This window comes from Pipistrellus kuhlii, unplaced genomic scaffold, assembly GCF_014108245.1.
Source record: "Pipistrellus kuhlii isolate mPipKuh1 unplaced genomic scaffold, mPipKuh1.p scaffold_m20_p_2, whole genome shotgun sequence".
Classification (NCBI taxonomy): domain Eukaryota; kingdom Metazoa; phylum Chordata; class Mammalia; order Chiroptera; family Vespertilionidae; genus Pipistrellus; species Pipistrellus kuhlii.
The window spans coordinates 182,279,845-182,302,969 of record NW_023425515.1 but is presented as its reverse complement, the minus strand read 5'-3'; the positions used below and the strand labels follow the sequence as shown (position 1 = coordinate 182,302,969).

General features: G+C 55.0%; 1 protein-coding gene across 2 annotated transcripts; it reads right to left on the bottom strand.

The window, feature by feature from the left end:
• Positions 1 to 439: 439 nt before the first annotated feature.
• IL22RA1 (interleukin 22 receptor subunit alpha 1) lies at positions 440 to 15,269 on the bottom strand. 2 transcript variants are annotated; one of them, XM_036446480.2, is made up of 7 exons: positions 15,116 to 15,269; positions 11,912 to 12,047; positions 10,625 to 10,803; positions 8,062 to 8,237; positions 6,383 to 6,521; positions 2,054 to 2,175; positions 440 to 1,776 (listed from the first exon to the last, which is right to left on the bottom strand). In XM_036446480.2, the coding sequence occupies exons 1-7, from the start codon at positions 15,156 to 15,158 to the stop codon at positions 871 to 873; spliced, it is 1,701 nt and encodes a 566-aa protein (XP_036302373.1). In that variant the 5' UTR covers positions 15,159 to 15,269; the 3' UTR covers positions 440 to 870. The 2 variants fall into 2 exon arrangements, with proteins under 2 accessions (XP_036302373.1, XP_036302374.1); XM_036446481.2 differs by having other exon boundaries at positions 11,912 to 12,044; positions 15,116 to 15,268.
• Between the last annotated feature and the right edge of the window lie 7,856 nt (positions 15,270 to 23,125).

The following is a 23,125-nucleotide window of genomic DNA, read 5'->3' as shown; positions in this document are numbered from 1 at the left end:
GCTGACTCGTCTGCTTTCAGTCACCCGGGTGGTAAGTGGCGAGGCTGGAATTTGCACCCAGTCGGGCTGACCCCGAGGCCGAGTTTTCAAGGTCGTGAGGTCAGTGCTGCTATTGGTTGTGTCTCCTCCAGGGGCCACGTGGGCCTGTTTCCTTTCCAGCCCTGCTCTCAGGATGGCGTCTGCAGCTCCCTCCACGGAAGACCCTTCCTCCCGGGTGGTGTGGAGGGGGACCTGCACTTCCCTCGGGCCCAGCCTCTAGCTGAGGAATGAAGTTGCCATGCTGGACTGCAGGCAGCAGCCCTGGCTGGGAGTGAGCCCCAGGCCGCACCCCGCCCTGGAGTCTTGCCGTGGCTGGGCTGCTTCCCGCAGAAGCGCAGGTTGCTCCGGTTCTGCCCAGCCTGCTGCTCCGTCCCCAGCTCCTTCTCTCACCTTCTCTCACCTCTCTCACCGGGAGTCAGAGGAGGCCGACCTCCCGGTCTGTCCGAGGAGACTCTGAAGCTGGCCAGGAGCAGGCGAGGAGGCATAGGCGCCTGGAGGACCTTGTGCCCAGCGTATGAGGGGCTGGGCCCCGGCCTCGGGAGTCCCCCTGCGTTACCTCCCCGCACTGACTGTCCCGCCTTCCCTGCAGGGCTCTGCGTACACACTCTTTGGCACACACACGTTGGCACAGGCTGCGTGCCCGTCACTCCCCATCTGATGTCCTCACCGTGCCTTCCTTCCGAGCGGTGGCAGGCCCACGCCGCCCGCCCGCCCTCCCTCTGGCTCCCTCTGCGCCTCCACCGAGGCGGCTGGGCTGGGGGTGCCGGCAGTGGACGGACGTGAGGTTGGGCTGGGGGTGACGGGGAAGCCCCAGGCTGTCCTGCTGTCCACTCAGGCCTCCCACTGCACGGTCAGGGCCAGGTCTCTGAAGAGGGAGTCCAGCTCTGTGGGCTGCTCCGGGGCTGAGGCCCCAGGGGCCACCACGCTCGTGGCCTCAGGCTCGGACCCGGGCCCATCGTCCTTGGGACACACGAGGGACTCCAGCAGCCCCCCGGGACATGAAGCCTGGTCCGTGGGACGACGCGGGAGGGAAGGGGTGTGCAGGGGGAGGGACGCCGGGCGGCCCTCAATCTGGACGGAGGCGAGGAGGGGCAGCTGGCCCTTCAGGTACCCCGGAGCTCCGGGCTCCCCCTGGTGCAGCCCCGCAGTGCCGGGTGCTCTGTCCGTGTCAGCGCACAGGTGCTGGGGGAAGGACTTGGCCTCTTGGGGCTCCTCCCAGGCCCCGGGAGCCACCCCCTGCAGGGAGAGGCCAGCAGCTGGGGGCTCTCTCTGGAGCTGGCCCTTCGTCCGGAGGGGCTTGGGACTAGGGCCCGTCCCAGGAGCGGAGTCTTTGCCAGATGCCTCCATGCACACCCCGTAGGACGGCGGCCAGCTGTCCGGGGCGGCCTGGGGGGTGTAGGAAGAGACGGCCTGCGGAGCGTAGGATGGGGCTTTGGCCTCAGGGGTGGCTTGAGGCGTGTAGGCCGGGGGCCCGGCCTCAGGGGCAGCCTGGGGCGCGTAGGACGGCGGTGAGCCCGTCTGGGGAGGCAGTGCCTGGGAGGGCTGCCCCAGGTAGGTGACCTCGGGCCGGCTGTGCCGCCTCATGGCCCCCGTGGGCTCCTTGGGCACAGACGCCGTGACTTGGGAGTACTGGCAGGGCTGGGCCAGGCCTCCGGGGCCACTGAGGTCCAGGACGGGGACCAGCACGTGCTCCTGGATGAACCGCAGAGGCTGGAAGGTCAGGACACGCTGGACGTCCTGCTTGGGGACAACAGCAGCCCCGTTAGGGCCCCATCCAGCTCCCCAAGGGCGCTGGGGCGGGGAGGGGGGGTGGGGGGGAGGCAGAGGCCAGAGCAGGGGCCATCGGGGGCTTTTCAAGTGCGTATCCCCAAGGGACCTGGCATGGAGGAGACGCCCGGCCCACCTGGCCAGGCTCTTCATGGTGGAGGGAGAGAGAACTGAGGCCTCGTGTGCTGACCCTGAGAGATCTGCCCTGGGCCTCCCACCCTCCCCCTCCTGCCCAGGTGGTGCTCACCAGGGAGTTGGGGGGCTGGGGCGGCTTGGTGACGTATCTGTAGCTCAGGTAACAGAGCACTGCGACCAGGAAGCCCATGGAGAAGAGGAAGGCCCCGGAGAAGGAGTAGGTCCATGTGGGGTCTGCAAAGAGGCCAGAAGGGGAGGGTGAGGCCGGGGAGGCTGAACGGGGAGGGTGAGACTGGGGAGGCTGGTCCATCTGAGCGAGCGGCGAGCGGAGCAGCGTGGGTGCCGAGCTCCCAGGCTCCCCCTCAGACCGGGCCTGGGAGCCTCTGCTACCGGGAGGGTTGTAAGAGCACATGAGAGAGTCTCCTCCCCATTGCCCCCCATCCCCCCCCCCCCCCCACTCACCCTGAATATTCAGTTTGTCAACCCTGTTTTCCTGCTGTTTGGATATAGGATCTATGCTCCCACCGGGACAGATGTGCTTTTCATAACGAGCTGGGAGGCCCAGTTGGAATTCTGTTCTCGGGCTCCTTGGGGTACGGGTAGGATTAGGGTTGGGGTTAAGGTTAGGGTTAGGGTTAGGCCCCTGCCCACCGGCTGCAGCTCACAGCGCCAGGGCCTCGCATGGGTGAGGACGCCCCAGCCCAGAGGCCAAGCTCATCCAGGCCCCCGACCAATAGCTGCCATGGGCACCCTCTGGGCCGGGTCTGCACGCCAGTGGGGTGTCTCCCCTGAGGAGGAAGGGTTCCGGAGAGAGCTGCCCGGAGTGGACACCGGCTCAGGCATTTCCACAGGGAACCTCGGGGTGTCCCAGAGGGCGGCCACAGGCTCCAGGGGGACTTGTCCACTTGGACCGAAGGACCCCTCATCTTTGGGGAGGGCCACACCAGAGCCAGGGCTGGGGGGGGGGAGCCTTCTGAAGCGCCCCCTCTCTCCCTGCTCTGAGGACAGCCTGCCTCCCGGTTGAGGGGGTGGAGGGTGGCAAGGGGAGGGGCCGTCCTCCCTCCTCCCTTCCAAGCACAGAGCTGGGTATCGGGGACCACCTTGCTCAGGAGGCTGCGGGGAGGCACTGCCCTTTCTAAAAGGGAAGAAAACAGCCCTGGCTGGTTTGGCTCAGTGGATAGAACACCAGCCTGAGGACTGAAGGGTCCCAGGTTCGATTCCGGTCAAGGGCATGTGCCCTGATAGGGGTGTGCAGGAGGCAGCTAGTTGATGTTTCTCTCTCATCGATGTTTCTAACTCTCTATCCCTCTCCCTTCTTCTCTGTAAAAAATCAATAAAATATATTTTAAGAAATAAAAATAAATAAAAGGGAAGAAAACAGACGCCTGAGGGCCTTCGTGCGCTCCCTCTCCTCTCCCCCCCTCTCCCACGGTCCCGGCTCTGGGGTTGGCCCAGCCCAGCACGCCACACTTCCTGTCACCAGCCCAGAGGGGACCGGCGAGGGGCTTGGGAGGAAGAAGCCATTGGAGCTTTTTGTTTAAAACGGGCGCTTGGCATTCTCCACGGTCCTGACTCTTCAATGCACACCCTGTTCCCGCCCCGTGTGGCTCAGCTGGAGTGGCTGCACTCCAGCTGCCCGTGACCTTGGCAGTCACAGGGAGCGCTAGCCCACCCCTCGCTCCTCCCCCCGCCTGTGCTCCGCCGTACCCTGCCCGGCCGCATGACACTCCCGGCACGCTCCAAGGAGAAGATCTGACCCGACCGTCTGTACGTGACATGCCTCATGGAAAACCACTGTCCTGGTACCAGCACAGGACAGGAACATGGAACTTTCCACACGCCCTTTCACCCGCGAGGGGACAGGAAGGAGGAATAGAGACAACACTAGTGGGTGGGGGGTGAGACGCCCGGCTCGGCCCCTGGAATGCAGAGCATCCTCCTCTCTGCCGCAGCTCTCTCTGCTCTCCCACGCAGGAGGGACAGCAGCTGGTGATCACGGAATTCTTAAACCTGCCATGCCCTGTGCGGGGCGCTCTACTTACGTCATCCCGTCAAGCACAGAGAGCCAGGGAGATGCCCTGCTTACGTACTACCCTGTTTCCCCGAAAATAAGACAGTGTCTTATAGCAATATTTTTCTCCCAAAGTTGCGCTAGGTCTCATTTTCAGGGGATGTCTTATCTTTCCATGCGCTAGGTCTTATTTTCAGAGGATGTCTTATTTTCGGGGAAACACGGTAGTATAACGAAGCTGAGTCTCAGAGAGGTTCAGCGAATTGACCAAGGTCACACAGCAATGCAGTGGGAAAGTCAGAATGGACGTGCGTAACTCCAAAGCTCATCCTCACAGACCCAACATCAGGGCGCCTCGGTTTCCTCATCTGCGGAAGTTAGACGCGGAGTGAGGTGACCCCTAGAGTCCTTTCCAGCATCAAGACACCAGGATGTTGCGCTGTGACCGTCCCAGATGCCCTGAGAGGTAGATCCAGTGGAGAGTCTAGGCTCTGGGGGTAAGACAGGCCCAGGAGACGGGGTCAAGGTCAGGACGTAGCATTCTGAAACGGCGGGCAGGGGAATAAGTGTGCGGCGGAGGCGATTAGCTGTGAACGGAATGGCTAAGGGGGTTGGAGCTCGGGCTGCAGGACCCGATGAACCTGGTTAGCTTGCTGGCCAGCTGTGTGGTCGCCTGCAGGTTGCTTAACCTCTCTGAGCCAGAGTCCCTCCTTTGTGCAATGGGGATGGGGCTGCCCATCTCGCAGGATTGTTACACAAATCGAACGGGATGATGTAGGCGAAGAGTTTAACACAGTGAGTGGCAATAGAGTAGGGATTTAATAAATGGTGGGCATTGTTATTAATACACCTTTTTTTTTTTTTTTTTTTTTTTTTTTTTTTGAGAATGAGGTGCCTTCTTTGTGCCAGCAGGCAATAGCCAATAAGAAGTGTGATTTAGCCCTGGCTGGTGTGGCTTAGTAGATAGAGTGTTGGCCTGTAGTCGGAAGGGTCCCAGGTTTGATTCCGGCCAAGGGCACCTGCCTGAGTTTCGGGCTTGATCCCCAGTGGGGGACATGCTGGAGGTAGCTAATCGATGATTCTCATCATTGACGTCTCTTTCTCTCTCCCCCTCTCCCTCTCTGAAATCAATAAAGAAATATATATATATATATTTAAAAAGAAGTGGGATTTACGTAAAGGCGGCATCACATCGTGAGCTAACTTATGAGAGAACAATCCATTGGAAGGATGAGGGAGCAGTGGTCCGCCCGTTGTCAAAAGCAGGTGGAGCAGGGGCGGGCCAGGAACGGGTGAGATTTGCCTAGTGCGGGCCGGGGGAGAGGGTCCACGGCCATCTACACGCTCCCAGCTTAGCGCCTGCACCACTGGTTTCCTTTCTCTACTTCTCCTCTGGCCAAATTCTATTCTGGTCTCCTGGGTGGCCCTGTCCCCAGGGAGGGCGTGCCCCGGGCACGTGGCCAGTGCTGGCTGTTCCACCGGGCAGTCTCCCCGGACACACATGCTCCGAGGTGGAGGAATCAGGCTCCTGTGGGCTCCTGGGGCAACTGATGAGTTGAGTTTCCGCACAAAACTGAGGACTTGCACCGACCTGCGGCCGAGTCTCCCAGCTGCCGTCCTACCCTGGGGCCCCCGCGGGCAGCTCCTGGTTTATCGGGACAGAATCACCGGCTCATTCATCTGCCAGTAAACCCGATGACTAAGGTGGCGCCTGGCTCTCCAGATCCAACCCCCTGCCCTCCCTTTCACCTTCCAAACTCGCTGCTCTGAGCATCACATTCCCATCCGTCTGTGAAAACAAACAGCAGGAAGACGTCACCCCGCTCATGAAGAGAGTCCGGTTCCGAGGTGCCAGAGGAAGGGAAGGGAGAGTGGGGCCAGGGTGCCCAGCCAGTGACTCACCCCAGCACAACGGGGAGAGCGTGGCCCCCAGAAGGTTCTATCCCTCGGCGGGCAAGCGACTTAACCACTCTGGCCCCGCCTCCTCCTCTGTCAAATGAGGGCCACGTCAGGGCTGCGCTTGGTCGGGCCTGGACCCTGGTTAGCTCGGCACAGATGCGAGCTCTCACTGCTCTTGTTATGATTTGACCCTGGCAGATATGGAGGGGCCTTTTTATCTCCTCTGCGCTCCCCCTGCAGATAATCTCCCAGGGCCCGTCGCCGGGTTAATATGAGGCGCCGTTGCTGTGTCGGGGTGCACACTAAGCAGGCCGGAGAGAGGAAATCCGGGCCCAGGCTGAAGCGAGGAGATTAAACACGGGCCCGTGATAACCATCAGCTACTGCGTTTGTGGACAAACAAAGACGGACTTTAATAACCACCCTTCGCAGCTTCGGAGGGCACTGCCCGCCGCGCCTTGGTTACAGGGAGGAAAGCGCAGTCAGGACTTGAACCGGGAGCCCCGCCTCCCTCGGCTCCAGCCACACTCACCTGGCAGCGTCCTCACGCGGCACGTGTGGGGCGCGCTCTCTTTGGACCAGGATGGGACAAGAATGGTGATGGTCCCCAGGAACTCCGTGTCGGGCGGCAGGCCGATGAACTCGTACTCTCTCTGCTTGCCTCCGAGGTGCTGGAATTGGCGGGGACTCAGAGTGACTCCTCTGATCCACCCACCTTCCCGCCTCTGATCCACCCACCTTCCCGCCTCTCATACACCCACCTTCCCGCCTCTCATACACCCACCTTCCTGCCTCTCATACACCCACCTTCCCGCCTCTCATACACCCACCTTCCCGCCTCTCATACACCCACCTTCCCGCCTCTCATACACCCACCTTCCCGCGGAGCCTGGGTCGCCTACACGCTCACACCTCCGCCTGGGCCACTGCACTCAGTGCACGGGCACCAGCTCCCAAACCGGAAAGGGCACTCAGTCTGCCAGGCTCCGTCCTCATCCCCCTGCCTCCTGCTTTCTCCCCAAACCTAGTCAGTCACCACGCCCATGGGGTCTCACTCAGAAGAGTGTCTGATACATAGTAAACACTCAGTAAAGACTAGCTGCTGTTATCACCACTACCACCACTGTCACCAACATCATTACTGCCACCATCACCATTACCTGACCACAACCACCACCACCACCACCAGCATCATCACCATCACTGCTACCACTGCCACCATCACCACCACCATCACCACCACCACCATAACTGCTACCACCTTTCCACTACCATGACCACCTTACCACAACCACCATCATCACTACCATGACAACCACCATCACCACTACCATTACTGCTACCACTGCCACCATCACCACCACCACCATTACTGCTACCACTACCACCATCATCACTACCATGACCACCACTACCAGCAGCATCATTACCATCACTGCTACCACCATCATCACCACCAGCATCATCATCATCACTGCTAACACTACCACCATCATCACTAATATAACAACCATAACAACCATCACCACCACCACCACTGCCACCACCACTATCATGACCAACATTACCACAACCACGATCATCACTACCATGACCACCACCACCACCTTCACCACCACTACCTTGAGAACAGAAATAGTCAATGGAATTATGAGTTAGTGGCACATGCTGGGGGGAAATACCACATATTTTCTGAATACAAAAGGAAATAACTTGTGTATTGTTTGACAATTCATGCCCTTGCCTTGCATCTCTCATTATTACAGACCTAAGAAACTGCCTGTATCCAGTTCCCACAAACAGTGGAGAACCAGCCAAAAGAAATGCAGTGGTAGCAGCGGAGTCCAGCATTTCTGGAAGTGGACACCTGAGGGTGTTACTCAAGGTTGTTCTCCAGCATGTTAGAAAACATTAGGCAAAAAGCTAAGAAAACCAATATCGTGCAAAATAAAAGGTCAAATACGTTTGGGAGAAGTTGTGTCAAACACAAATGTGAACTGGGGTCTTGGGTGGCCAGGACTTGTCAGAGACTTTAGCGTGCTCCTGTGTACGTGACTCCGCTGGGGAGAGGCTGTGGACACGGGTTGGGAAATACTAATTTATGTAACACATCTCCTTCCTCCTTAAAGCAATGCAGATCTAACTGAGAGGGAAGTGGGCTTCCCGGGCAGGGAAGGACCAGGGTGGCTCATATAGTTGCCATGTTTTTACCATTTGGTAGGTCTGGTTGATGTGGAGGTCTAAGCGGTAGAACAGGTCATGGAAGATCTCCTCCAGGGTCAGCTGGTGGCCATCCTTGGCCCGGAGGGGCGTGGAGGTGGGATGGACAATCATCTGGATGGATCTGACTGTGGGGATACAGGTCACATCAGGTGGCTTGATGGTAGCTGGAAAAAGGGAGAGAGAGGAAGGAAAAGAAAGAGATCGGAACCAGCCTGTAGTGCGTGAAGCTGTCCTGGAGGAGTAGTCTGCTTCCTGCTCCTCCCACGCCAGCCCCAGCTATGCATGACCTCCTGGCTCATAGGTTGACTCCCAAACAGGAGAGAAAAGAGCAATTCTGCAAGCAGCTGGTATTTGGGTTTAAAGATGGCAAAAGGGTGACCAAGAGTCAGTAGGAAGATCTTGGGGAGAGGGACACTGGCCCCTAGGTGGTTGATCATGCCTTTGGCTCAGCACCCTTACATCCTGGGCCCACCAAGAGTCTGCCTGGAGCACCCTGCCCCCTAACCCCCTGGCAGACAACTTTAGGGACTGATGATAGTTCAATGACATGTTTGGGGTGCCCAACATTATTGATTCAGCTCAATGGGCAGGCCTAAGACTTTAGTCTTTCTTCAGACAGACTTTCTAAATAGACCCCTTTGGCAATTGAATGAATGAGATGGTTCTTCTCTCCTTTAAAATGGACATATCCAAAAAACTTGCCCTCAATTTTAGGGATTCATGGACTCCACTTTCTCTAAAGCTAACTTATGAAAGCCCTCAAGGGTCCATTGACCTCCAAGATCAAAACCATCTGAGCCAAAAGAATGTTCACTTGGTGTTCATAAAACTGAAAAACTGAGTCAAATGTCTTCAAAAGTGAATTAGGGAAGTAAGTTAGGGTATCTCTATAGAATGGATCCTTTTTTAAAAATGTATTTTTTTATTGATTTCAGAGCGAGAGAGAGAGAGAGAGAGAGAGAGAGAGAGAGAGAGAGAGAGAAGCATCAATGATGACAGAGAATCATTGATTGGCTGCCTCCTGTATGCTTCCCACTGGGGATCAAGCCCACAACCCAGGCATGTGCCCTGACTGGGAATCAAACTGTGACCTCCTGGCTCATAGGTTGACCCTCAACCACTGAGCAACACCAGGCCTAGAATGGATCATGCTTAGCAGTGAAATATAATGCTATGAAAAATATTTAATGGGCATGAGCAAATAAATGCCCAGGATACCACTCTATGAAAACAAACAGCCAGGTTACCAAGGAGTAGATACAGTTGCTAGCAACTACAGTTATATTTAAATGTTCAAATTATTTGGGGTTACTGTTATGTTTCTTTGTGTATTTCTACATTTTCAACAATTTCTATAATAAACATGTATTAATTGAACAAGATAAGAAAAGAACAAAATAGCTTGTTTAATTTAAAAAAAAATCTCTTTATTGATTTCAGAGAGGAAGGGAGAGGGAAAGAGAGATAGAAACATCAATGATGAGAGAGAATCATTGACTGGCTGCCTCCTCCATGCCCCCTAATGCAGGTCGCCTACACGCCTGCAACCCAGGTATGTGCCCTTGACCGGAATCGAACCCGGGACCCTTCAGTCTGCAGGCTGATGCTCTGTCCACTGAGCCAAACCAGCCAGGGCTAATTTTTTATTTTCTTAAACAAACCATGTGGTTGTTGAGTTAGTAAACATTATCACCTGCTTAACTAGCATGGGGAATTTGGCAATGCGTATTCCTTCCTTCCTTTATTCCTTCCTTCTTTCATCAGTTTCAAATGGAGCATCTCCCATGTGCCAGGCACCCTGCTAAGTCTGGGAATCCGGTGAATTCCACACCACGCACGCCCCCACCGAGCTCACGTATCAGCGGTGGAGGCCGGTGTCATACGGGGAAGCAAAAAGGAACTGGAGATCAGGATATGAGCCTTGAAGACCATGAACAGCTGATGTCGATAGAGAACACCAGGCGGTGGCCTTGTAAAACCAGGGTGGGGGCAGGGAGCGGGGATGCTCACATAGGAGGTGATGTGGAAGCTGAGATCAGACTCAGGATTGGAACAGAGTCAAAGGAGGAGCGTGGCCCTAACTGGTTTGGCTCAGTGGATAGAGTGTCGGCCTGCAGACTCAAGGGTCCCAGGTTCGATTCCGGTCAAGGGCATGTACCTTGGTTGCAGGCACATCCCCAGTAGGGGGTGTGCAGGAGGCAGCTGATCGATGTTTCTGACTCTCTGTCCCTCTCCCTTCCTCTCTGTAAAAAATCAATAAAATATTAAAAAAAAAAAAGAGTGTGTGGGTGTGTGGGTGTGTGGGTGTGTGGGCGTGTGGGCGTGTGGGTGGGGGGTGGGGTGGGGTGGAGACCAAGTTCAGAGGCCTGAGGTGTCCTCGAGAGAAGGTGGAGTGGCCTGAACCAGGGGGTGTGGGATGGAGATGAGGATGAACAACCCCCCGGAGGTGTTCTCCATCGGGATGCCTTCCCTAAAAGCCACCTCCCCCGCAGCCCCGCTCCCACCCATGAATGCAGAGCCCCGCTGGGCCCGGGTTCGAGGGCCCACTCACTGTGCTGCAGTGAGCTGAAGCGCTCGGTCATCTTGGTGGCGGACCGGCCCCCCGCGCCGGTGGCCGTCACCCTGCCGTAGTAGAGCTCCATGAGGCTGCCCGTCTCCGCGGTCAGGTTGCAGAATTTCCGGGTGATCCGCTGGCAGCCCTCCTTTGCCAGCCACGCCGGCTCCCCGTACCTGCGGGCCAGGGAGGGGCCGAGCACACCGGGCATGAATAGGCATGGTGTCAAGCCTGTGGCTTATTAGGAATGATAACGCTATCTAATGTTTACTTAGCATGTTCTGTGTCCCAGGCCTTTTATGTGGATGATCTGTTAGTCCTCACATCGATCCCGTGAGATCCAGACATTATTCTCGCTCCTTTTCAAATAAGGAAGCTGGGGCTTAGGAGTAAATTAGGCCCAGGTGGTGGTTGTTATTTTTAAAAATATATATTTTATTGATTTTTTTTTTTTTTTTTTACAGAGAGGAAGGGAGAGGAATAGAGAGCTAGAAACATCAATGAGTGAGAATCATTGATTGGTTGTCTCCTGTACACCTCCTACTGGGGATGTGCCCGCAACCAAGGTACACGCCCTTGACCAGAATCGAACCTGGGACCTTTCAGTCCGCAGGCCGTCGCTCTATCCACTGAGCCAAACCAGTCAGGGCGCCCAGGTGTTTGAAGCAAGCTTGGGGGGAGAGGGGGGGCAGGATTTGAACCCAGCCAGTCTGAATCCACATCCTGGGCTCATTGTCACCATAACCCTTTGGGGCAGGCACTGTTACCCCACTTTACAGATTAGGGAACTGCGGCTCAGAGAGGGGGAGTGACTAGCCACAGGATGAAGTGGCAGGACCAGGAATGAAAGCTGGGTTTGCAGACCCTGAGCCCATGCCAACCTGCCTTCCCTGTGGGGACTGAGGGCATAGGTACCAAGGGGTGGGCACAGTTTTGTGTTGGCTTAGTCTCACCAATAATAATAAAACAACTATTTGCGGGGCCCCAGTGTCCATGACTACCCACCTAACAACCTTATGATGAAGATACTATTGCTATTCTTACTTTATGGATGGGGAAACTGAGGCTTGGAGTGGTTACCCAATTGTCCAAGGTGATATAGTTGAGGGCTGGCATTCAAACCAGACCCATACTTTTAACCATTATTTCCTCCTCCCTTGCAAAAGAATCCAAGAGCAGAGCTACACTGGTGGGGGACGAGTGAGCATGTGGAAGGGGGCGTTTTCCTGGCGGGGCTGGTTTCAGAGCAGGGTCAGAAGAGGTCATGTTGGGAGGGAAGCCTACGTCTTATACTCGACGCTGTAGACTGTGTCTGGGGCGCTCTCCAGCCCGCTGTCCCAGGTCAGGATGTTTTCGAAGTTGCTGGACTGGAATGTCACCCGCTGGAGGAGATCTGAGGTGTCCTCAGCAATGTGAGCTGCAGGGAGGGGGAGCAGGGTGAGCAGAAGGCCGGTCCACCCCACCCGCCGCCCAGCACAAAGTGTTCAAGGAGGGAGAGTGAGAAACAGCACCCGCCCCGTCACCAGAGACTGCGCTCAGGGACCATCACTACTCTCTGTCACTTCTTAGTTTCTTTTATTTATTTATTTTTAAAATCTATTTTATTGATTTTTACAGAGAGGAAGGGAGAAGGATAGAGAATCAGAAACATCAATCAGCTACCTCCTGCACACCTCCCCCTGGGGATGTGCCTGCAACCAAGGTACATGCCCCTTGACTGGAATCAAACCGGGGCCCTTCAGTCCACAGGCCGACACTCTATTCACTGAGCCAAACCAGTAATTTTTGTTTTATTGAGCTGTAATTTTCATTCCATAAAAGTCACCATTTAAAGCGCACAAGTGAGTGGTTTTTTAAATTATATTACAAAACCGTGCAACCACTACCACAATGAAATGCCAGCCACTACCACTAGCACATCACCCTGTGTCCGTTAGCAGTCTCCTCTCCATTCCTCCCCTATCCCATGCTTAGACTACCACAAACCCGCTTCCTGCCTCTACGGATTTGCTATTTGGACTTTTTATATAAATAGTTATACAGCACGTGGCCTTTGTGTCTGGCTTCTTTCACTTAGCACAATGTCTTTAAGGCTCATGCATGCTGTAGCGTGATGCGTGCTGAGTAATATGCCATTGTATGGACATACCGTATTTTGCTTATCCATTCTTCAGTTGATGGATGTTGGTGTTGTTTCCACTTTTTGGTGTTTGTGACTAACGCTGCTGTGAACATTTGTATACACATTTCCAAACGGACATGTGTTTTTAGTTCTCTTGGGCTTTCAGATGGAAGTGGAATAGCTGGGTCTTATGGTGACTCTATGTTTACGTTTTTGAAGAACTGCCAACCTGTTTTCCGAAGTGGCTGCACCATCTCACATCCCCACCAGTAATGTCTGAGTGGTCCAGTTATTCCACATCCTTTCCAACACTTGTTGTTATTCTCATTTACTTCCTTTTTAAAAATATATCTTTCTTTATTTCAGAGAGGAAGGGAGAGGGAAAGATAGAAAATGAATGAGGAGAATCATTGATCAGCTGCCTCCTGCACGCCCCCTACTGGGATCAGTCCTGCAACCCGGGCATGTGCCCTGACTGGGAATTGAACTCAGGACCCTTTGGTCCACAGGCCTATCCACTGAGCCAAACTGGCTAGGGTGCTCTCATTTGCTTCATAACACCACCTGAAGTTGGTATCTTCACTCATATTTTTAGAGATAATCAACTAAGACGTCTAAGAAGTAACTTGCCCAAAGTCAGTAATTTTGATAAAAGATAAAGATGTTTGTAAACTCCTGCCTCTCTGCTAGCCAAACCAATTCCTGTCTTCCTCCTATCTGCCTTCTTAGGAAGGAAAAGGCTCTATTGAAATCAGAACAGAATGCGGCTTCCAGTGGGGGGGTAAGGTCAAGGGCAGGAGGGAGAGAGGTTGGGATTTGAGGGGTGGGGAGGAGAGGGGCCTTAGCCTCCCGCAGTGAAGGGGTGGGGTCTGCAGTGGGAAGATGGCTCATTGGGGTTAACATCCTGTGGGCTGTTCGGGTGGAGGGAAGGCAGGTGGCTGAGGCTGGGGCATGCTCAGGAGGCCCGTTGGGTGGAGTCTCCACCGCTAAGGAGGGAACTGAAGTTGGCTCCATGAAATGGGGTGGCCAGGCCCCTCTTTTAGGAGGTGTCAAGGGCTAACAAGTTCTCCCCTCTCCTCCCACCCCACTCATTCCCTTTCCTCCTCAAATGCATCCTCCGCTCCTCAGCCTGTGTCATGTCTACACTTCCCGGATGAAAGTCTACATTGTGAAATCCCGGGGAAACGTGTGTTGCAGAGGCTGACAAACTGTAGATTTTATAAAAGAACGTTTGCACATTTTTATGAATAAATAAATTATGTCAACCAGATGGGAAGCTGAGGAAAAACAAACAAACAAAGGCAATTCAACACGCTCTGGAATCAGCCCGAGAAAGCTGGGGTGAGCGAACCCGGGTCCCGGAGTGACCTTACCAACCTCCCAGGGACTGCTTCCGCTGGGTTCCCTGTCTTAAAGGGCCAGGAGCCTCCATGGCTCCCAACCAGAAAGGGTGGGGGTCTAAAGGAACACGTCTTGGTGTCTCTTGAGGATGCATATCTTACCAGCTTATCGAAGGCCCAGAGTGTTGGGCCTGGTGTGATGGCAGGGAGAGAAGAGACTGGAGGGGCCGGGGCGGCAGCTGGGAGCACTGTGGGTCCTGTCAGCACTGGGTCCCGTCAGCACTGGCCGGGAAGCTCTGGCCCTTGGTGGGCCCATCCTGCTCTTGAATGGCAAGGCCTGGCTCAGGCCGTCTCCCCCTCCCTGGCAAGGATTATGCTTTTACTTCCTGAGAACGTTTCCCGAGTTTTATTAAGCTTCTTAGAGAGCAGACACACTCTAGGAATTCACGCTTCTGCCAGGAAGTTCTCCTTAATGACGAATCAAAACATCCACCAGCCCCGCCGGGTGGCTCAGTGGGCCCGAGAGTCGTTCTGTGCACCAAAAAGGGTTGCAGGTTCAATTTCCAGACAGGGCAGACTTAGGTTGTGGGTTTGATCCCCGGTTGAGGTGCATATGGAAGGCTTCTCTCTCACATTGATGCTTCTCTCTCTCTCCCTCTCGCTCCTTCTCTCTCTCAAATCAATAAAAACACATCCTTGAGTGAGGATTTTAAAAAATCCACCCAATTGTATTGTAAAACTATGCCCTTTCAGCCACTTCGGAGAAGGCCAGGCGCTTTAGGACCTATCCATGCTGCGCCCTTGGCCCCGGAGGGAGAAAATGCTCTTCCAGCTCTAGCGAGGACTGGGAGAGGCCCCCTGGGGTGAGGAGGGAGGCAGGGGTTTTCCCACCCCATCCCAGTGTGCAGCTCAGTCCCAGCAGAGAAGAAACTGAAACTGGCCGCCCTGGGCCAAGCAGGTGCAGGGAGATGCCCCTGAGCACCGGCTCCCGGGGCAGGTGGGGGCCACGGAGCGATGGGCACTCACCGGCCAGGGATCCCGCAGCCAGGATGGTCAGTAGCGTCCTCATCGGGCCTCCGGGCACACAACCCTCTTGGCCTCCCCTCCGGGCCAAGTGCCGCCGAGGGAGGCTGGGAAGCTTTGCCGCCCTGGCAGCTGGCTCCACCCGGCTCAGGGCTCAGGGCCCAGGGCGGGGCCGGCCGGGGAGGGTGGGACCTGAGCAGTGGGGCGCGGGTACAAAGGTGCCTGGTATGGGTGCTCCGGAATTCCAGGTCCTGGGTGGGAGTGAAGGGAGTTCCTTTCTCAGATGCAGAAAGCAGCGACGGTGACGGGCCGGCCTGTTTGTCTGGTCTGGTGGCTGATTCATCTCAGGGCGACTCTTCAGTGGTTATCAGGGCGCTGAGAGGCAGGGAAGGCAGAGAGAATCCATGCGGTACGCCTTATCAGAGGGCAATTTGGCACCGGGTGGCAAAAGCCTGGCGCGCGTGCATGTTGCCCCAGTAGCCCCACTCCCAGGGGTTTTCCCTAAGGAAAAGAACTGGACCAGGGAGCAGCAAGCATATTCCAGAACGTTCCTGTGGCCAAGGCAAAGCTAGGACTCCTTGGCTTTGCTCCGGCAGGAGGCGTAGGCCGTCTGCTGCCCCCTGTGCCCCGTTGAAAGCAGGTCCCCGTGCAGGAGGATGGGATGCGGGTCGCCTTGCTCCTAGGGAGGCTGCTGGCACCTGAGCCTTAGGGTCTGGGATCTGCTAAAGGTCAGGGAGGAAGGTGCAAAGCTCAGACTCCAGGAACTGTCCACTGTGCTAACGATGGGGGCAGCATTGATGAGGGACCTGTGGTTTGGGACAATGGAGAGTCCACCTGCTCACCCACACTATCCTTCTCCCAGGAGCCGTATCCACAGGGATTCACGTGAATTTCGTTGGGATGGGTGTTTAGGAAATAATTCTCTAAAGAATTTAGGAACTATTTTCTCGTTCTCACTGGACCTCAGGGAACATGGAAGGGGCCTGGACTCTGGTGAGGGTGGACATGGCCAGAGCCCTCTGGCCCTGGGGAGGGTTTGGCTGACCCCAGGGGCCCGGCGGGCTGAGGCCAGTAGCAGGAGAGCTGGCTCCTGAGGGAGCCTCAGAGGGCCTGCCTTTCGGAAGCAGCAGGCTGTGACAGCCAGGGATCTGCAGTGAAGTTTTCCTTCGCTGTGCTTCAAAAGCATCATTGCTTCCTGTCAGCCCTCCCTCTTCGGTAAAGTTTGTTTGACAAAACAGCCAGATGTGAGCTGTGCTTTGGGAGAATTGAGGGTTGGCTTGTGCCAGTCACATCCTGTAATTGTAGGAAACTACATTCCCCAGACTCCTTTGTCAACTGCTTCCCGATAGGTTTGACCAATGGGACACATGGAGGAGCTGGAGGAGAGAAGTCAGGGTCCTTCTTCCCCTCTTTCTTTGCTTTGAGTGGCATCCCCAGCAGTGGCTGTGTGTCCTCGGGACTCCGGCTCCCTCCAGCCAGGCTGCACCAACGTCTTTCTGTCAGGTGGCCAGCTCCTGGTAACATCTCTTCTCCCAACCTCCCCCAATTTTGCCCTTTAGCTCAAGGGGCGGAGCAGATTCCTCCTTGGTTCATCAGCTCTTCCATCATCTGGGTAACCAAATCCCTGGTATTCACGTCCCTGGGGTCGGGAGACTGAGAGGTTTCTGTGCTCCTGAATGGACCGTGATGGGTGCAGGGCCTTTGGTGGCTTCCGGGACAAGGTGTGTGGGGAGATCATGGCCAGAGAAACAGGTTACAGAGGGAGAGGAGCAGTCGCCAGAGCCACCCTGGCCACCTTGCAGTCGGGGACTCTCAGAAGCATGCGGAGAGAGGAGCTTGATGCTAGAACCAGCCTTCCAGTCGTTCTGAGGGACTGTGGCTATGTAAGAATGAGGAAAGGGGGACACTGAATTGTTAAAGAACTTGGGGATACACAGATGTCATTTTTTCCCTTTTTTTTTTTTTTTTTTTTTTTTTTTAGAATATGTTTTTATTGATTTCAGAGAGGAATGGAGAGGGAGAGGTAGAAACATCAGGGGTGAGAGAGAATCATTGATCGGCTGCCTCCTGCACGCCACCCACTGGGGATCAAACCCTAAACCTGGGCATGTGTTCTTTCTTTCTCTCTCTCTCTTTTTCTTTCTTTCTTTCTTTCTTTCTTTCTTTCTTTCTTTCTTTCTTTCTTTCTTTCTTTCTTCCTTCCTTCCTTCCTTCCTTCCTTCCTTCCTTCCTTCCTTCTTTCCTTCCTTCCTTCCTTCTCTTTCTTTCTTTCTTTCTTTCTTTCTTTCTTTCTTTCTTTCTTTCTTTTTTTTTTTAAATATATATTTAATTGATTTTTTCCCAGAGAGGAAGAGAGAGGGATAGAGAGTTAGAAACATCGATGAGAGAGAAACATCGATCAGCCACCTCTTGCATATCCCTGCAACCAAGGTACATGCCCTTGACCGGAATCGAACCTGGGACCTTTCAGTCCGCAGGCCGACGCTCTACCACTGAGCCAAACCGGTTTCGACAGGGCAGGTGTTCTTGATCACAATCGAACCTCTTGTCTTGAGGGGGTGGCTGACTGGAAGACGGGCTGCTCTTGGTTGCTGGGGGTATGCAGGGAGAGGCGGTGACCACGGGGGGATGGCCCCTAGACCACTTTATTCTCTGGTCTCTGAAACGCAACGGTGCTTGTCTCCGTGAGAGAGAGAAGGTTCTGGGTGCAAAGAGCACACCTGTGCTTCTCCGTGCCCTCCACGGGCGGAACGTAGAGAACTTACAGCATCGACAGGTGGAATTGGCCTTTGTAGCCGCAGATGCACCTGCTGCTTCTCCCTGGCGGGACGGCCGGGAAATGCACCTGCTTTCTCTCTGATAAACTTCTCCAGTACGCACTGTGCTGTCCTGCCTCCGAGCCACTGTACAAACTGTACCCGCTGCACAGAATAGCCGCTTCACCTCCTTTGTTGCCGCCTCGCTCTTGTTCCTTCTTCAGATCTCTTCTCGGATTCACTTCCTCCAGGAAGCCTGGCCTATGTGAGCCACTCACATGGGTCGGTTAGGAGCCCCAGCTCTGTGCTCCTGTGGCCCCCAGCCTCCTCATCCTAGTGCGTGTTGCACCATATTATCTCCCTCTCCCCCCTCTCCCTGCCCCTCCCCCTCGTTGGTTATGAGGACAAAGCATATGACTTGCTTTCCTTGACATCTCAGCACCCACCACGAGCTGGCCCAGAGCAGGGACCTGGTAGTGTTTGCTGACTGGATGCGTGAGCTGGAGTGAGCTGGCCAGCTTCCATCTTGGCTGGGAACATCCCGAAGCTGCAGAAAAAGCACATCCTAAAACGACAGGTGCTCAGGAATGTGACCTGCTCCCATCTCGTCTCTCTTTCAACACCCAGGGACTCCAGAACCGGTTCTGAAGAAGCAAGAGCACCCCCAGACAGCGGGGTGTGCTCTGGGGGAGGGGGAGAGCGATGCTGTCTCTGGGGCCGTGGCCCAGCAGTGAGAGAGCTGATGGGGTCCCTGGGCGTCCACGGATGGGAAGAGCGAGGAACGAAGCGTTGGCAGCCCACCCGTAGCCTCTTTTTGGAGAAAAGCCTGAGAATCAGACTCACTGTGGCATCTCCAGGCCTGGGCTGGGCCGGTCAGGGACACTGCCTTGGTTACTGCAGGTTGGGGTCCTAGGTCTGTCCTTACCCTGCACCTGCCTCCACCTGACCTTGAGTAGGTCTTGTCCCCTCTCTGGGCCTTTGTTTCTCTGCCTGAAAAGGGCAGCTTGGCCTTGAAGCCCTGTAAGGGCCCTTGGAACCCGAACAGCCTCTGCTTCTATGTCACTTGGGATTGAAAACCTCCCCTGACATCACAGAGTTCCCTTCGTGGCTGTTGTCGATGACACAGACTCACTCAGCAGTTACTGACTGCTTGTCATGTCAGCTCTCTCTGGGAAAGAATTCTTGAAGCTTATTACAAGCTTATAAAACCACTAAAGGCCCAGTGCATGAATTTGTACACCAGTGGGGTCCCTCAGCCTGGCCTGTGGGATCAGGCTGCAACTGGCTCTCCAACATCCCCTGAAGGGTCCTGGATTGCGAGAGGGTGCAGGCCAGGCCGAAGGAGCCCCCTGGTGCACAATCAGGGCCAGGGAGAGATGTGGGAGGTTGGTCAGCTGGGGAGGAACCAAGGGGAGCTCCAGGGCGTGTCTGGCCCATCTCACTCAGTCCTGATTGGCCAAACCCCAGCAGCTAGCTTACATACCAGTCGAAACGTCTACCCACTGGTGGTCAGTGCACGTCACAGAAAGCAGTTGAGAGGCCTTAGCATATCATTAGCATATTATGCATTGATTGGTTGAACAGCCGACCCGTCGACCAGACACTTAGCAAGCATATTAGGCTTTTATTATATAGGATGCTTCATAAAAATATTCAGAAGGTCCTTGTCTCATGCTGGGATTGGGGGATCCTTTCATAGGGTCCCTGGGAGCCAGGAAGTGGGCAGACAGACCCAGCTTTAACTCCTGGCTCTGCCACTTGCCTATAGTGTATAGGTCGCTTAACCTTTCCCTCTCAGCTTTCTCGTCCACAAAAGGGAAGCAATCATCCAAGCCTCAGGGCTGCTGAGAGGGTTAAAGCAGCTGATGTGTCGGAGGACTCCTACTGCTGAGTCTCCTCTGTCACAACACGAGGATGAGGAGCCGAGGACCAAGCGACGTCCTTAGAAAACGTTGCAAAACCCCAGGCTCCTGGGTGTGGGGGTGGGGGCAGTGGGAGGGGCAACGAGGACAGAGATACATGTTCCCTGAGAAGTTCCAGTCACCACCGGTGTCTGAGGCCGAATTCCGGGGCAGAGAATGCGGGCCCAGCATGCACAGTTCAGACTGGAGGTTGAATAAGGTTGTTCAGAGGCGGGCACTCCATGAAGCCGCAGGGATGGGTGTGGGGGGAGGGGGGCATTCGGAGCCCTGTGGGAATCTGGCTTCCAAGATGACCCACTTAGTGGCCTGAGGCTTGGGGAGGGGGGCATGCAGAGCAAAAAAACCCATGAGACTCACTCACCCTGGAGGCGTTGACCTCCGGAGGGGCCTCCCACCCCCAGCTGACGGTTTTCCCACCCTACAAGGGTGTACCCTGAGACACTCCACCTGAGATCAGCACTTCTCCCCCAAACCCACTAGAGAGGCGGGAGGTGTGTGTGTGTGGGGGGGGGGTGGCCGGGGGGGGGGTTGACAAGAGGGAGCTGTCACCTCTGTATCCTGTGGCATCACATGACAAGGGGTGGGGCTCCCTGGGCTGGCATGGGTCCTGGCGCCAACCAGTATCTCGTGAGTAACAGACTCATGGAACTGACTCACTCTTTGAGATAGAGACGTAACTTCCGGCCTGTCCTCCCCTCACCCTCCCTTTATCATACTGTGCACACGGCAATGAGCTCAAGGAAGAAGGTGGCAAGGAAAACAGTTACACCAGGGGATCAGGTGCTGTTGTATGGCCCTCTACTGCCCCCTCCCTCACCATTTCCCTCACTGAGCAGCACCCATCCCCTCACCTCGGACCAGAAGCCGGACCAGAAGCCGGGCTGAGGAAGAGCAGCCATCCACATGCAGCAGGAATTATCTCTGGCCCTCTTATAATTCTAGTTAGTCATATAACTGTGTAAGTTAGCCGTGGCCAGCTCCTTAGAGACTCCAATTCATAACCTTCCTTCCTTCCTTCCTTCCTCCCTCCCTCCCTCCCTCCCTCCCTCCCTCCCTCCCTCTCTTCCTCCCTGCCTTCTTCCCTCTCTCCTTCCCAAGCTTCCACCCGGGCCAGGTGCTGGTGCCAGGAGCAAAACAGTCCCTTCCCTAAAGGAGTTCTCAGGATGTGACCCCCATTACCCAAACCTCCCCTCTCCCAGCTGCCCTGTGCAATCGGCAGCCCTTGCCCCCCTCTCTGTCCAGCAGCCGGCCACCAACAGGCCAAGAGAAGCTCAAAGGGCATCAGAGGGCAGGGGGGAGGCAGGCGGGGACCAACGGAAGTTGTGCCGTTTTCTGGAAAGGGCCTTCTGCATGCGCATCCATTCAAGGGGGCAGGGCCCCAACAAGACCCAGGCTGTGATAGGCACGCAATGTGAACTGGCGAGGTGCTTGGTTGTAAGTAACAGAAGGTCCTGGGGGATGGCTTAAAACCAGGATGCAGGGGAGCCCATGAGGACGGGGCCACCACTGGGCCTCAGGGATGGACCAGAGCCAGGGCTTATCATCTCATCTCAGCAGCTGGTGTGGCGGCCTCATTCTTGTCTCCTCTGCACACTGGGTTTTCCCGTTCCCCGGAATGCAAACTGGGGCAGTGGGAGGCGGGAGCCTGTTCCGGGGCCAGCCCAGCGTGGGTCTAGCGCCTGCACTGGCACCAGTAAAAGGTGACAACCTGTAAGACAGCGCCGGGCAGTTACCAGGTGGCCTGACAGAATGGCCGGAGGCCGGGAGAACCTCATTGGCCACCACTGGAATGCGTTTGGGTTTGCAAGGCCAGCCGAGAGAATGCTCTGGATCCTTCCATGGACCAGAGCTGCAACAGGGTGAGCTGCGAGGGTGTGGGCACAGCTCGGGCCTCGCGGTAGCAGGTGATGTGGGGTCCCACCCCCTCCCCCATGGCATTCGCTTTCCTCGTGCACTCACCTTGATGGATTCCAACTGCAAGTACCTGCAGCTCCTAGGGAGGGAGTCTGCAGATAGATCCCCCAGCTCCTGCCTCTGGCAGACAGACCTGCAGGGGGCGACACTGGGCCCGGGGCAGTGACCTATTGGATTATGCGCCAGGACTGGCTGCCCTTCCCCTGTCTGGCTCCCCAGCACCCCTAAGGATGCTTTCTGGAATGACAGCAGGGCTTTGTACCCCACAATCCTGGTCTCTGGCTCAGCGGCAGGGGACCCAACCCAAGACCCTTGTAGTCCAAACAGCTAGATGAGGAGCCTTTGAGAAATAAGAGCACACGTGTTTCCATTCAGTTCTGCCTTTTTTTCTCCAAAAAATAGGACTCTTTATTTACAACAGGATACCAACAAGCATTAAGACGTTATTTAAATACGATATAAACATAGAAAATTAGAAATAAATACAAAAATCTAAGAATAATATATAAGCTTACAGGTGACCCTTGAACAACACGAGTTTGAAAGGCACGGGTCCATTCACACACAGATTTTTTCCCTAATAAATACAACCGTGAGTCCACAAAACACAGGATTTGTTCCTGTATTGTTATTTATTGCACTGCCACAGTAAACCTACTTTTGCCCACCCCTGCAGGCAATCGGCTCTCCGTATCCCTGGGTTTTGCATCCACAGATTCAACCAAATGTGGACAAAAAACAGTATTTTTGATCCATGGGTGGGAATTCACGGACGCGGAGGGCCGACTGCATGCATTGTTCCACACCACTCATTATAAAGGGTTAGAACAGGTGTGCATTTTGGTATCCGTGTGGAGGGGGTGTCCTGGAACCAATCCCCCACGGATTCTGAGGTAAGACTGAAGTTCTGGGGGGCTTTGAAAATTGTGTGTGGATTTTCAACTGTGCAGGATGGGCCAGCACCCCTCACTCCTTCCAGAACCAAGGCCAATGTGGCTCAGTGGTTGAGGGTCAACCTATGAACCAGGAGTTCACAGTTGATTCCTGGTCAGGGGGGGTGTGCAGGAGGCAGCCAATCAATGATTCTCTCTTATAACGGATGTTACTCTCTCCCTCCCTCTCCCTTCCTCTCTGAAATCAATAAAAATATGTATTTTTAAAAAATGAATTACATGGTCAATACATAACTTTTAAAAAGTCAGCTGTGCTCTGAAGAATGGTGCTTCTGCTTAAACCCGAGGCAGCAGCGCTCTGCCTGCCGGCCCTGCGCGTGGCCCGGACCGTGTGTGTGAACGGGCTTTGCCCACCGGCCAGGTTACTGCACTGTTTACCAGGCTCTCTCCGAATGTCTCCCAGTGTTTAATGGTTTAATCACTAAAAGGGGCTGAAATTTAGATTAAAAAAGCTCAGCTTATCTCTGA